Raw genomic sequence first — 14,531 nt, 5'->3', positions numbered from 1 at the left:
ACGTTCCGCACTAGCTCGCGTTTGTCGTTGGTGGACGTCAACGTGAGGTTGAACGTCAGTCGAACTGTGCCTGGTACGATGAGGTCATTCTCACCCAGGTTTGGGAATCTAACCAGCAGCGTTTGGTTCTGGTTTATTCTGCTGGGATTGTTGGTGATGGTCACTGACTGGCGCACGGCTCTGATGCCTAGAGGCTCTCTTGATCTTCGGAAAGGATCTAGTTTCCTACCATACATTGTTATATAGATAAAATATATAAGTTTAACATAATTTAATATGGCTGAAGGTGGTTACGATGACATCCAGATTAATGATTTTGGTGCTGGTGCGTATGATGGGGATTACGATGACACCTCATTCATGGGCGACACCATTAGCAATGAACTTTTAAAATCAACCGATGGACTGCCTTGACGTTAGTCACCGAAAGCTTATACCGGTCAAACACATCTATAAACTGGGCACTGAAATACAGCCCAGCAGCGTCGACCCCAATCTTCATGTGTGGAAAATCTATGTCCAGTTTAGGGTAAAACACTCCTGGCTTGTACATTTTTTAAAGTATTATATAATGGGTATATATACTCTAACTTGTACTTAACACTTCCAGGAATAACGAGCGGCGAGTCCATTCAGTTGATGCACGCGATCGATAACACGTCAGGCCACCTCGAAGTCGCACTCTGCGATATCACCTACCTACCACGATGGACTAACATCAACGTCAACAACAACAAGCTGTTCATCAGTGGCGCCTGCAACCAGATAACTGACGGCTACTACAGCGTGTGCTCGCTAAGTGACGAGGTCTTCAAACCCTTGGGAGCGGAACTCAACATGAACGACTCAAACGGCACAGTGGTGTTAATCAACAACGGGATAAACCCCTTGAGGCTCGGTCGACCATTGGCGAGGACACTCGGGATGTCGCCGCACGAGATAAAACCAACAACTACCGTCACAGGCACGAAGTTACCCGACCTAGTACCGTACCGAGAGCTGTGCGTTCATCTCGGTTAGTTGAGCACAACGGACAACATTCAAGGGGGGCACTCTTCCACGATACTGAGAGCCGTACCAGTGAAAACGGAGAAATACAACAACGCCAGAACCAACTCGGCAACATCCCTGAGTTGATAATATCAGTGTTAGATATAAAGCATAATCCTGTGAATATAGGATACCTCAGCATAACGCTGCACATAAAATGACTAGCACACAAGGCCCCCGGAATGAGGTTGAAAAATGCATCAATGCGGGGATCTCCGACCTCGGGGACATACGCGGATTCGACGACCCCGGAGTAGATGGTAAACTGTACACCTTGCAACTGAAAAAACACATTTACAAACGCGTTGAAGTCCCCTCCATCGGTAGAACCCTAGGTGACATAGTAGATGTCTCAGGAGCGGCCCTCAACACTCGATTCGACCTAATCCGTATCGGTGATGATAGATGGGCGGTATCCCAATCGTTCGGAGGCAAACTGTTCGACTTAGAAAATGTTGATAGGACGACCATCGCCTGAAACAAACCATATACGCTCGTCTTCACTGACGACGACAAATGGGTGTTGTTGCCCGCTAAAGTCGACTGGTTTCTCAACATTAGGCTTGGCTCCCCCTACGTGTTCACGGAGAACAAAGACAACTACCTAAACAAAGTCGTGAACAACGGAACCCTGCTCGTGGCTTACGTCCCGGCGCAGAGATGTAGTGTAATCATCAGCCCAGTTGCCGGTATGGCAGCCCACATGCTATCGAGTAAACCGGGAGTGCAAGATGGGGCATTGCAGTTGGTGTCTGAATTCGCTGGCGTGGTCAACATCCTGGCGAGCCTACCGACGAACTCCATGCTGGTCATCAAAGTCTACCTAGGGGAACCATCGCCGGATGAAGTCGAAATCGTGAAGGGAATCAAACTCCGGTGGGTGAAACGCCACTAGTATCAGGTTTGCACTGTTTACATGCCGGTGGGTGTCGACTCCCACACCAGTCTGCAGGGGGTCACCGTGACCGTGGAAGGCACGATATCACTCACCAAGATCTTCCTACCCGACAACATACACTTCATGGGGGTGAACTGCACCCCTGAGAAATTATCAGAAAAACAGTTGGAAACTATCTTATGATAGTAATATAACAATGACCAGTCATCGACCCAACGCCACACTTAACGATCTAGGAGACACGGAGGGATTCGATCTGCCCGGTGAGGAAGACACCTCGTACGTACTGCACTTAAGAAACGGCGTGTATGTGCGGCGGCGTCTGCCAGACCACTTTATAGAACCCAAATGGTTGCTCAACATGACCCTCACCAAACTTTATATCTCGTTTGACAAAGATAGGCATATCTCCGAAATTAGGAACAACGGTATCTTGTTCGGGGCTTTCGTTCCGAAGTATGGTATAAGTACTCAACTAATGGGGGATCACACGGGTAACATGTTAGTTACTTCAGGCTTGGAGGACGAGTTAAAGTTTGACGTCCCCAATTCCCAATTGGACCTTATGAAGGTGAAACCAGGCTCCACACTCGCCATAGAAGTCTTCTTCATGGGGGGGTGATCTTGTAGAACAGCAACTTTTACCCGGGGTGACAATACGCTATGACGCCCTAAGCCTGGGCGAACATTGCCGTATCGTCATACAACCGGACCCCTCAACGGGTTCTATAGTACCCTCAATACACTCCTTAGGAAGCTCCCTCGATAATGTTCATGTGGGCGCACAGTTACCTATTTACCTCTCCCCTATTTCTCTGTACAAGGGTCTAAGACTTGTAAGCTTCAAATACACTGAGCAAAAAAGTAAATTATGCACATTTTAAAGATATTTTTTAGAATATATTATATGTACGCAGGATGGGTCTGTACCCAGTCGCAGAGGAAGTAGCGAAGCCCCTGGAAACCGTAGACGGGTTCCACTTGAGACAGTTATGTGACATCAAACGCCAACTAGAACAAGACTGCGACACATGGGCAGCATTGTATAAGAAGTACCATAGAGCTTTCAATGTCGTGGATTGGGGTGATACCGCCCCTATGGCTACCAGTATGGGGTTAGGGGCAGTAGGTGTGGGGTTGTTGGCCACCATCATAGCCGCACCCGCAGTGCTAGGCATTGAAATAACAGCTGGGGTGTCAGGGTTGGCTGGATTGGTGTTTAAGTTTGTGTCACACAGACTGCATCGGAAGGCATTGAAACACGACGAGATCAGGATTCTGGCCGAAGCAAAGCTGAACACGGTAAGTGAGCGTATTTCCACAGCACTCACTGACAGTAAGATCTCAGAGGAGGAATCTCGTTCAATCCTCTCTGAACTCGACAAGTACCGTAAGATGAAACAAGAAATCCGGCTCAAGGCTCGTAAGTCTGCTATCAGCGAAGATGAGAAAAAAAAGTACATAGAACAAGGGGTACGAAACATTAAACTGTTTCACACGACATAGTGTCATGTCATCAGGATCGCGGTCATAGCGGCACTATTGTGTCACGTGGGGGCAAGGAAGTTAACTGGGGGTTCAAAAGTAGTCTATACAATGGGAGCGAGATCTAAGGGTCTGAAAAAAGCTTCATTTGTGAAATAAAGCTTTACAGAGGCTTTTGTTGGACTTGATCTCGGACAATCATAGTATATACTACTGTAATAAACTTATTAGGATATAAGACCAAATATAGTAGTACATTGACTAGTATCTACATACGGTGAGTTGTGAATGTAGCAAGAAATTTAGCACGTAGTATTGTCACTTCGACCCCCACCTCGCTTCCGTAACATCGTTAACAATTGCGTCATGGAAAATCCTTTGGGTGATTATTCAAATACATATAATAATACTAACTTGACAATATTCATTAATTCTAACAGTTACTGTGACTTTACAATTTTCAAAATGGCGGCACCCTGTCCTCCATAGCCTGAGGTTTAATGCTGGTTTGGAAGAAATCAAGTACTATGTTACAAGTTGTAACCAGAGGATTTGCATGGAAACTATCTTTATGGTCATCACTACTCAATATATTTATACGACCTTTTCACTACAACTAGTAAGTAGTTTTATGGTCATTCTTTATACTTTATGACGTAGTAGTTTTGATCTGTGAAGAGATCTGACACAAGTTAGATATCATTTCAGGCTTCCACAACACTCGCTTCGCACTCACAAACATAACTCATTAAGCAGGACCTGCGGGGTCCTGTGGAAATCTGTGCATGGTGACACCATCGCCGACCCCCAGGAGCAATTGACGACAACGCAACGATTCGGCATGTCTTCGTTGATGTTGAGAAATCATCAAAATGACGAGCTTGCGACACACTTATTATACAACTAACTGAAAATCCTTCCTCATATGATGTCACTGCAGTGCTCTGGCGACAGAGTTACGTAACCTGTCTGTGGTTTCGTTGGCCGGCGATTGTGAAGCAGGCAACTTTTGGCAACTTTTAATCGCCCAGTATGGATGATTTAGAGAAGAGGAAGTTGATTTTAGAATATTATAACAAGGGCATCGGGTAAGCTAAAGTGATTTCAAGTAGAACAGGCATCCCTTTGTCCACTGTTTGTCGTGTTTTGAAAAATATTGCAAATGGATGTGGCATTGAGCACCAGGGAGGCGCAGGCAGGCCCAGAAAATTGACTGTCGGTGACAGGAGGCGGCTTGGTATTCTTGTTTCTAAAAACAAACGAAGGAGTTTAGAAAACTTAAGGCTGGCTGATAGAGGAACTGTGGCTGTCTGTAAGGAGACAATTAGAACTGAGATTGGCCAAGCTATAGCCCTGACCTAAATCCAATAGAAAATGTTTGGGGACTTATGAAGGAAAGTGTCAATAAGAAAAATCTGACAAATATTGCTGAAATGAAAGAAGAGGTGGTCCGATATTGGGACAGCATGGACCACGTCGTTCTAACTTCTTTGATCAGTAGTATGCCCCGCCGCATTGAATTTTGCATTGCTGCCCATGGTGACTTGACAAAATACTAACTGTTCACCTGTCTTTGAATCTGGAGTTATGTTCTGCTAATATTCACATTTAATACGTGAGTAATGGTGGAACAAAAAAAGTTAAAATCTTAAATTCACGATTTGTTAGGGTTTAGAGGGTGAGGTGATTTATTTTCAGAGTGAGGAAACTTGTTTTGGGATGGTTTTAACACAGGGTTCGATAAAGATAGATGTAATGCATACTGAGATATGTGATTAAAGTACACATATGCAATTTGTAGTGAACGTTTCAAAATCGAGAAGTGGTATCGTTATTGATAATCATAATATTAGTTATGAATTGAATATATAATGTATATACATTCACCTCCCATTTTCTTGGTTTGAATTTATTTCAAGTCTTTCTTAAATTGAGTAATTATCATTGTAGGGACTGCCTGGAAGGAGCAATGAAGTTTCTACCTGCACCATTGCTTTTACTAGCTATCTTCCCCTTGGTTGTTGTCGCGACAAGAAGACGTGTGCCGTTCATGAACTGCCCATCGTCAAAGTCAAGCAGTGGCCTTGCGATTCTCAAACCAGCCCGAAGCAGAATCGAGTGTTCTATTATCTGTCTGAATGACCCAGGCTGTCTGTCAGCCTCCTACTGCAAGTCTGGCGATGGGTACACTTGTGAGCTGAGTGAAGTTTATTTGGAAGGGGGATGTTCCGGGCTTGCGGCTGCTGCTGACTGTACCCAGACAGCTGTTGTAAGTGGTTTGTTTTCTTTATGATTGTAAACAAAGTCATCATGCGCACTCTCGTTTGCCATGAGAAGTGTGTTAAGTCGTTACGATACATTCCTCCGAAGTAGTTTTTCTTCTACATAACGTGTGGTACCCTATTTGTTTAAGAACGGAAACACATTTTCCAAAATTGTAAACACAGCATGTGAACATATCTTCTTTTTTATTACACTTCTTAGTAATCTACAGATTCTTGAATACAGAGTCAGACGCTTAAACCGCTTCACCACCGCCTCATCCTTTGAACGGGTTAGACATCTAGCTGTGTGTGTTGGCGATTGTGTGCCAGACATTGAGGGTGTGGGTTCGAATCCCAGATTGGACTCAACCCAACAAACATACTAGAATCTGTACTTTCCAGATCGCACTGCGTATTCACAGCATTTGAAGTAATTGGCATCCCATTACAATGTATTTACAGTTTTTTCGAGAAATACATTTCTCGCTTAAAGCACGTGAAAATAATATATGAAAGCTCTCCTTTCCTCTGAGTGCTGGGTAACGCTAATTTTTAGTAGCTTTTGCCACTGAAGCCTGTCCACTTCCACTGACTACTGGCCACGTTTTATAGTGATTGAGACAGTCCGTTGACAAGACATTTTTAAGCCGAACCCTTTGGCCGTATCAAAGACATAGGAGGCATTGTATTGATGTTAAAAACATTTGCGGACAGGTCCTCTACTTGTTGAATGCAGTGAGAGACAACAGGCAATCGACCTTCCTGTCAACTAAATCATTTGTCGGCGTTCCCTTATCAGTCTCTGCCCACCGAACTCTGAACTCCAGCAAAGGCATTGTGAGACACCGATGCCACAAGTGCCAGAAGTATGGTCATGGTGTAAATACTTGCACATTATCTGTTGTGTGTGCTCACTGTGGTTAGAAGACTCACACAACTGAAGAGTGTGGGGGTGAATGAGTGAGTTAATATTTAACGTCACACTGGCAATATCTCAGCCATATCGTGACGAAAACAATTCATACAGTAAAAACTGAAAACATTTTGAAGAGTAAAACCTGTCGACGATGGACGGTAAAAACACTAGAGTATCACAGATATGAATATTACGGAAGCGTAGAAGTAAAATGTTTTTGGTCTTACTATCTCCTACGTAGTACTCAATATATCCTACGTAAGACTTAGTATCTCCTATGTAGCACTTAGTATCTCCTACGTAGTACTTAATATATCCTACGTAGTACTTAATATCTCCTACGTATGACGTATTATCTCCTACGTAGGAGATATTAAGTACTACGTAGGATATATTATCTCCTACGTAGTACTTAATATATCCCACGTAGTACTTAATATACCCTACGTAGGAGTTAGTATTTCCTATACCCTACGTAGGAGTTAGTATTTCCTAAGTGGGTATCTCCCACGTTGGACTTAATATATCCTACGTAGTACTTAATATCTCCTACGTAGGACGTATTATCTCCTACGTGGGTATCTCCTACGTATTACTTAATACGTCCTACGTAGGACATAGTATCTCCTACGAAGGACATACTATCTCCTACGTAGGACTTAGTATCTCCTACGTAGGACTTACTGTCTCCTACGTAGGACATAGTATCTCGATGATCGATATACGTTTATATACATTAATCTGAAATGTCGACTTAAATCCCCAGACACGCACCCAATCTCCGGTTTTAGTCACTGTTAGAGTCTACAGTCATTCGTTTCATTCACTATTAGAGTCTACAGTTATGTGTTTCATTTACTGTTAGAGTCTACTATCATGTGTTTCATTTACTATTATAGCCCAGCGGATAAGTGCAGTTTTTTCACTGAATTGTGCACTTCGTGTTACAAGCATGAAATTTGGCATGATTGTAGCTTATACCATTCTTATTAAATAAAGATCGAGAGGCCTCGCAGATTTTATATATTTTTCATATTTTTGGGGAAAAAAGCGAAAAATGATAATTCTTTCTACTATTTTCATCATAACTTTTTCTTAAATTCTCCAATTCTCAAACATCATATATCAAATTGTAGCATATTCATAGCTGATTATTTTCCATATATACACGTCTTGTCTATCTTTAATTGTTAGGTCTATGGAAGTTAATTTATATCATGACAACCCGAAAAAGGGAAAATTGACGGACATTTTTCAAAATGGCCGCCATATCGACTATAACAGTAAAATAAGTATGAGATCATCCCATGATATAACATTTTTTTATCATTTCTTTGCAAATTCAAAACGAAAGCCTCGCAGATATTGGCCATTTTACATTGGGGAGAAAAGGATGGGGCGGGGTGGAATTTTTCAACATATTTTACCTTAAGTCAGTCTTAGATTTCCAAATCCTAATAAATTATGTATGAAGAATATTGCGTGAACAGATTAAAGTTTTTGAAGGAATATATCAGAAGATTTACTTACATGTATAATGTTTGAGGTTGGTTGCCTATGGATCACTTATAAAAACCATATCAAAATCAACGCGAATGCCAAAGTAGCTATTTCAACATTCTGTGGCAGGTTACTCACTTATGTCTTGAGTGGAATTTTATCTAGCTTGACTGAATTAGAAAATCGTCTCTGTAATGTATGGTACTTAAGAATCATATTGCGATTTAGTCATAACCATTCCAACTTTTATATACATCCCTACTCTGATTCCTTCTTTGGGTGCCTGTACAACTTTTGTGTAAAAGAAGGTCACTGATGTACACAACATGGCTACCGATCAAATAAATTGATGACGTCCAATCCATGTGTAATCTTGTGTTCACAAGCCATCCTAACTTAATGAAGATGAAACATGGTGTCAGAAGTGGGATTCTCTCAAATGTGAGTGTTTAAAGTGAAAATGGCAACTAAAATAGACATTCAACCTCTGAACTTTGAGTCAAATAATTTGGCGAAAAATTGGAAGAAATGGAAACAGACAATTCAACTATTGTTTGATGGCCCTCTTACAAACAAGCAAGACAGTGAAAAGTTTAGCTACTTTCTGCTATACATTGGTCAGGATGGTCGTGATATTTACAATACATGGACAATTGGGGAAGGTGATAAAGGAAAAGTGAAAACTTTGATGGAAAGGTTTGAAGCACACTGTGTACCTAGACAAAATGTCACCATCAACAGATACAGATTCTATACAAGAAATCAGGCCCCAAATGAATCAGTTGATCAGTATCTCACGGATTTAAGAACATTGGCTAAAGACTGTGCTTTTGGTCTAATTTCTGAGGATATGATCAGAGACAGAATTGTGTGTGGGACTAACTGTAAACAAATTCAAGAACGTTTACTCCAAGAACATGATCTTGATCTGACAAAAGCACTCACAATCGCCAGAGGTGTAGAAGTTAGCAAGAAACAAATGAAAGAAATTAGTGCAGAATCCCAGGTTCATCACGTAACACAGAAGAAATCAGAAAAAAACTCTAGACCCCCAACACAAATGAATAGAAGACAGAACTATGGTAGACGTGAGAACCTACAACCACATTGCCCGAAATGTGCTATGCAACATGCCAGGACAGACAAATGTCCAGCTGAAGGTATGGAATGTTTCAACTGTCATAAGATGAACCACTTTGCGTCAGCATGCAGATACAAGTCGTCACATAGGCCACCTCCCAGGAATTCTGATAAACAGACATATTCCAGAAAAAAAACAAAACGCAATCCTGATTCTCAAGTTCATGCTATAGAAGAAGACTTCGAGGATGATTTTTTTATTGGTAGTATCAACAACAATGTGGACGCAGTTGATGAAGCTGACAGAACAGAAGTTTTCGCAGATATAGTAGTGAATGATCATCATTCCATCAGCATGAAACTTGACACTGGTGCACAAGTAAACCATCTTTCAGAAAGTGACTACAACAATTATGCTGACACTCTAGGACCGCTGGAGAAAGGCAAACTCAAAATTACATGCGTACGGAGGTAGATGGCTGGATGTTCGTGGAACTGTTAGACTGAAATGTACGTATGGAGGTACAAGTGACAATCTCAAATTCTTTGTTGTGAGTGAAGAAGGACCTTCCATATTGAGTCTGAAGTCATGTGAAGACATGAAACTCGTAAAAGTTCTACTATCGGTAGAAGCCAAGAGAAGCTGTCATTCAAGTAAAGCTGAAGACATGATCAAGGAATATGAACATGTATTCAAGGGACTTGGTCATATGAAAGAAGAGTACAGGATACAGGTGGATGACAGTGTGTCACCTGTTATTCATGCACCGCGAAAGCTGCCTATAGCAATGGAAGAGAAAGTCAAGTTGGAACTTCAGCGTATGGAAAACCTACAAGTAATATGTAAGGTTGATGAGCCAACACAATGGGTAAACTCAATAGTGGTAGTCACCAAGCCCTCGGGTGACATTCGTTTGTGTCTGGACCCTGCAGATCTTAACAAAGCAGTTCGCAGAGAACATTACAAAATGCCAACAATCGAAGATGTTACAAGCAAAGTAGCTGGGCACAAGTACTTTACAGTCCTTGATGCTAAGTCATCATACTGGCAGATTCCCTTAGACCACGAGTCATCACTGTTGACAGCATTCAACACACCGTTTGGGCGGTATCGCTTCCTGCGCTTACCATTCGGAATTAAAACTGCAAGTGAAGTGTTCCAGAAACGTATGGACAAAGCATTTGAAGATCTGAAAGACACTCACCCTATTGTGGATGACATTCTGATATCAGGCAGAACTATTCAGGAGCATGACGAGAACCTGAAAGAAGCACTGGAAACAGCAAGCAAGAAGGGTATCAAACTAAATGTTGACAAACTTCAACTGTGCCAAACAGAAGTCAAGTTCTTTGGCGAGCTTCTTACTTCTGAGGGCATGAAGCCAGACCCAGAGAAGATTGAGGCGGTGAGACAAATGGAAACACCAACCTGCAAGAAAGAGCTTGAAGGATACCTGGGTATGTTTACTTACTTAGCCCATTATGCGCCATCTCTATCAGAGAAAACACATGTCCTCCGTGAACTCATTAAGAACGACTCACACTGGGATTGGACATCAAATCATGACAGAGCTTTTCGTGAGATAAAAGATCTCATCACAAGGTCACCAGGGCCTGTGCTGCAGTATATTGATCGAAAGAAAGATGTGATTCTTCAGGTCGATGCATCACAAAATGGCGTTAGAGCCGTGTTGTTACAGGAGAAAGGACCTGTAGCATATGCCTCAAAGGCAATGACAGATTCACAGCGTAATTACGCACAAATAGAAAAGGAAATGATGGCAATCGTGTTCGGGTGTGAAAAATTTCACCACTACCTCTTTGGAAAAAGCTTCAAGGTCATCTCCGACCTTAAACCACTTGAGACAATATTTAAAAAACATTACATTAAATTACATGCTGTTCCGCTGAGACTGCAAAGAATGCGTATTCGTCTACAGATGTACGACATGACTGTTCAGTACACACCTGGGAAGGAGATCCCAGTGGCAGATATGCTATCGAGACACTTTAAAGAGACAGACAAACTGCTCAACATTAACTCGCTAGATGACGATGTACAAGCATATGTACACATGGTCATATCCAACCTGCCAATCTCCAACGACAAGATGTCTGACATCAGAGCTGCAACAAGTCAGGATACATCGCTACAAGCAGTAGCAAAGTATATCCACAATGGATGGCCTACATCGGTCAAGGAATGTGTCTCAGAAACCCGTGACTATTGGACATTTCGTGACGAATTAAGTCATGTTGAAGGAATTCTGTTTAAAGGGAGAAAAGTAATTATTCCCACTGTAATGAGAGAGCAGATGTTGGAGAGAATTCATACAGGTCACATGGGCATGCAAAAGTGCAAAGATCGTGCCAGGGATCTTCTGTACTGGCCTCGGATGTCCAGTGACATTGAGTTGAGTTGAGTTGAGCTTTACGTCACATCGGCATTTTTCCAGCCATATAGTGACGAGAACAAGTTTGCATTAGTAAATATTGTAAGTACATACTCGGAATGAGTTTTATTTCAAAGACATTTATTGATTACATTGTCATTCAAAAGCAGAAAAAAGTCATAGCATCAAATTTAAAAGCAGGCGGATTGTTACATTTCATAGTTACAATTGATGGTTGTTACATTTCACAGTTACAATTTATGATACAGATCAACTTCCCTCAGGTAGTTCAGTATCAGATGGGCGCTCACGCGTGAGAACAGATCTTTTAGGTTTGTTGCATCATAATGTGAGTCCCTTGCAGGCGATAAGTCCACGCATTCAAGCAGGATATGCTTGACGGTGAACACCTCATCGCAAGAGACACACATGGGGGGTCCATCTCCATCCGTTTTCAGTGTTTCTCAACAATATCGAATGATGCCAAGCAAAGAGCCTATGATTCCCACAGATATTCCAAGTCTTCCTTGGAAAATGGTGGCAACAGATCTCTTCCACTTCAGTGGGCGTGAATACTTGCTAGTTGTTGACTACTATAGCCGGTACATAGAGATCGCTGCACTGACAAACACAAAGGCATCTTCTGTAATAACCCATATGAAGTCAATCTTTGCACGCCATGGAGTGCCAGACAAAGTTATCTCGGATAATGGACCCCAATATGCGTCAAGTGAATACAAACAGTTCTCACCGTCATACGGCTTCAAACATGTGACATCTTCTCCAACCTATCCTCAGGCTAATGGACTAGCCGAGAAGTCTGTTCAGACAGTCAAAAGAATGTTGCTGAAAGCAAAGGAAAGAAATGAAGACCCATACTTATCACTCCTTGCATATAGGAACACCCCTGTATGTGCTCTTGGATCGCCTGCTCAACTGCTGATGAGTCGAAGACTCGACACAAACTTGCCTTGCCATAATGAGATGTTGCAACCGAAAGTGGTCAACCCAGAGAATGTTCGGAAGGCAATAACAGAGGCGCGAATGTACCAGAAACATTATTATGATCGAACGTCCAAAGTTCGACAACCCCTGTATCCGGACGACAAAGTGCGAGTGAAACTTGGAAGAGATTGGGTACCAGCAACGATCACAAAACCAGCTGATACTCCCAGGTCTTACCATCTGAAAACTATGAACGGTGTTGCATATCGGAGAAATCGACGTGACATAAACCCCACCAAAGAACTCTTTCAACCAGACCAGCCCTCAGTATATGAAAGACCAGTAATTCCACACCAACCAACAACACCTGAACCAACGTCCAGCTCACCGATGAAGCAAGACTATCCAGTCCGACCTCAGAGCATTCTGATGAGAAACCCAACTACCTACACGTCAAGTGGTCGATATTGCGATTTAGTCATAACCATTCCAACTTTATATACATCCCTAATCTGATTCCTTCTTTGGGTGCCTGTACAACTTTTGTGTAAAAGAAGGTCACTGATGTACACAACATGGCTACCGATCAAATAAATTGATGATGTCCAATCCATGTGTAATCTTTGTGTTCACAAGCCATCCTAACTTAATGAAGATGAAACAGTCTCCTCCACATCTGCACAGTGCACAATATTTATCATTATTATTATATTATAGGATATTTATATATCGCACATATCCACGAACTGATACATGCTCAAGGCGCTTGGTTTTTTCACCCTTGATCATTGGATGTCAATCTCAACGGCACATTGTATTATCAATCTCAACTGCCGGGGCAACATACAACTCTTGCAGCCACTCGGCGCACCAAGTTATTGCGGATTTCCCATCCTTGCGAGGTACCCATTCACAGCTGGGTGGACTGGGACACATAGTCACAGTACCTTGTACAGGTTTACTGCACGTTACTGTACCCGCAACTAGGTATTTGCACGTAATCATGTGGCCGCCATCTTGTCATTTACCAACATTTTCATGGGTTCTTTTAAGTGCACAGGGTTGTGTACTGTACTCTAGGGTTGTGACAACACTGAAAGAGTCTGCACAGAAAGTTGACTCCAAGGTTTTTACAGCTGGTTACAGGTGGGCTCGATCCCGGCAAGCTCGCTGGATCACTAGCCTGGTGCCTACGACAGCTCGCCCACCATGCCCCCCGCTCGCCCACAATGCATTTCAGCAATTCCTGGCAGCTCTTTGATGCCTTCAGAAGACTTGAAAATAGAGGTACAAGCTCTCCCTGAGAAAGTTATTGCCAGCCCCTATCCAGAGGGCTTGGTAACTCCTGTGATTTCATCAGAGATTGCCCCCAAACATAAGCCCCCTGATATACAGCTCTCTATATGTTGGATCAAAGCTGATTCTGTTGGGGGTATATTGTCCAATGTTCTCCCCTTCGTGGGGAACAAATGTTTCTTGCTTCATTCACTTTCATGTGGTTGCTTGCTCTGTCTGCAGCACAACAAATCTTTCAAGCTGATGAATCTGTGCATTAGTGATTTGAAGTGGTGGACGAGCGAGGGAAATAAAGGTGCCTGTAATTTCAGTAAACGCGTTCCATCCATTCCACGATGTCTTCTTTCCTGTTCTACCAAAGGATGACACATTGCCACTTCCTGTGAAGCTGTGAAACATTGGTAGGGATCGAGAACGCTTGTTGCAGCTATGGCCAACACAACCACATTTATGTCAACAGTATGAATGTAAAATTTCTTCCATAAAGACAAGATATACACAGACGAGTCAAGGGATGGGAACCTGAATCAGTTTTTCAGACATGAATATCACTCTTGCGTACCATCTAGATCTCATCAAGGTTCTCTACGTCCATGCACAAAATCAGTTCTTCTCAATTGCTTTGAAGACATTTCACCACAAACTGACTCAAAACCAGATGTTGACGTATCAATCCTTGATGGAGTCGCAGTAATAAACATGCT

At 42.4% G+C, this 14,531-nt stretch overlaps 1 protein-coding gene across 1 annotated transcript in view; it reads left to right on the top strand.

Annotated features, from left to right (window-relative positions):
* Positions 1-14,531, top strand: part of LOC124254069 (delta-like protein D) — a 231,627-nt gene that overhangs the window by 144,606 nt on the left and 72,490 nt on the right. Inside the window, exon 2 of the mRNA XM_046687920.1 lies at positions 5,384-5,702. Within this exon, the coding sequence (XP_046543876.1) occupies positions 5,403-5,702 (300 nt within the window). The 5' untranslated portion in view covers positions 5,384-5,402. The remainder of the gene's footprint in view (positions 1-5,383; positions 5,703-14,531) is intronic.

The sequence above is a fragment of the Haliotis rubra genome, unplaced genomic scaffold (assembly GCF_003918875.1).
Source record: "Haliotis rubra isolate DU_JTF1 unplaced genomic scaffold, ASM391887v1 Scf562, whole genome shotgun sequence".
Lineage (NCBI taxonomy): Eukaryota > Metazoa > Mollusca > Gastropoda > Lepetellida > Haliotidae > Haliotis > Haliotis rubra.
Note: the sequence above shows the minus strand (reverse complement) of the source record. Positions and strands in the feature narration are given on the sequence as shown.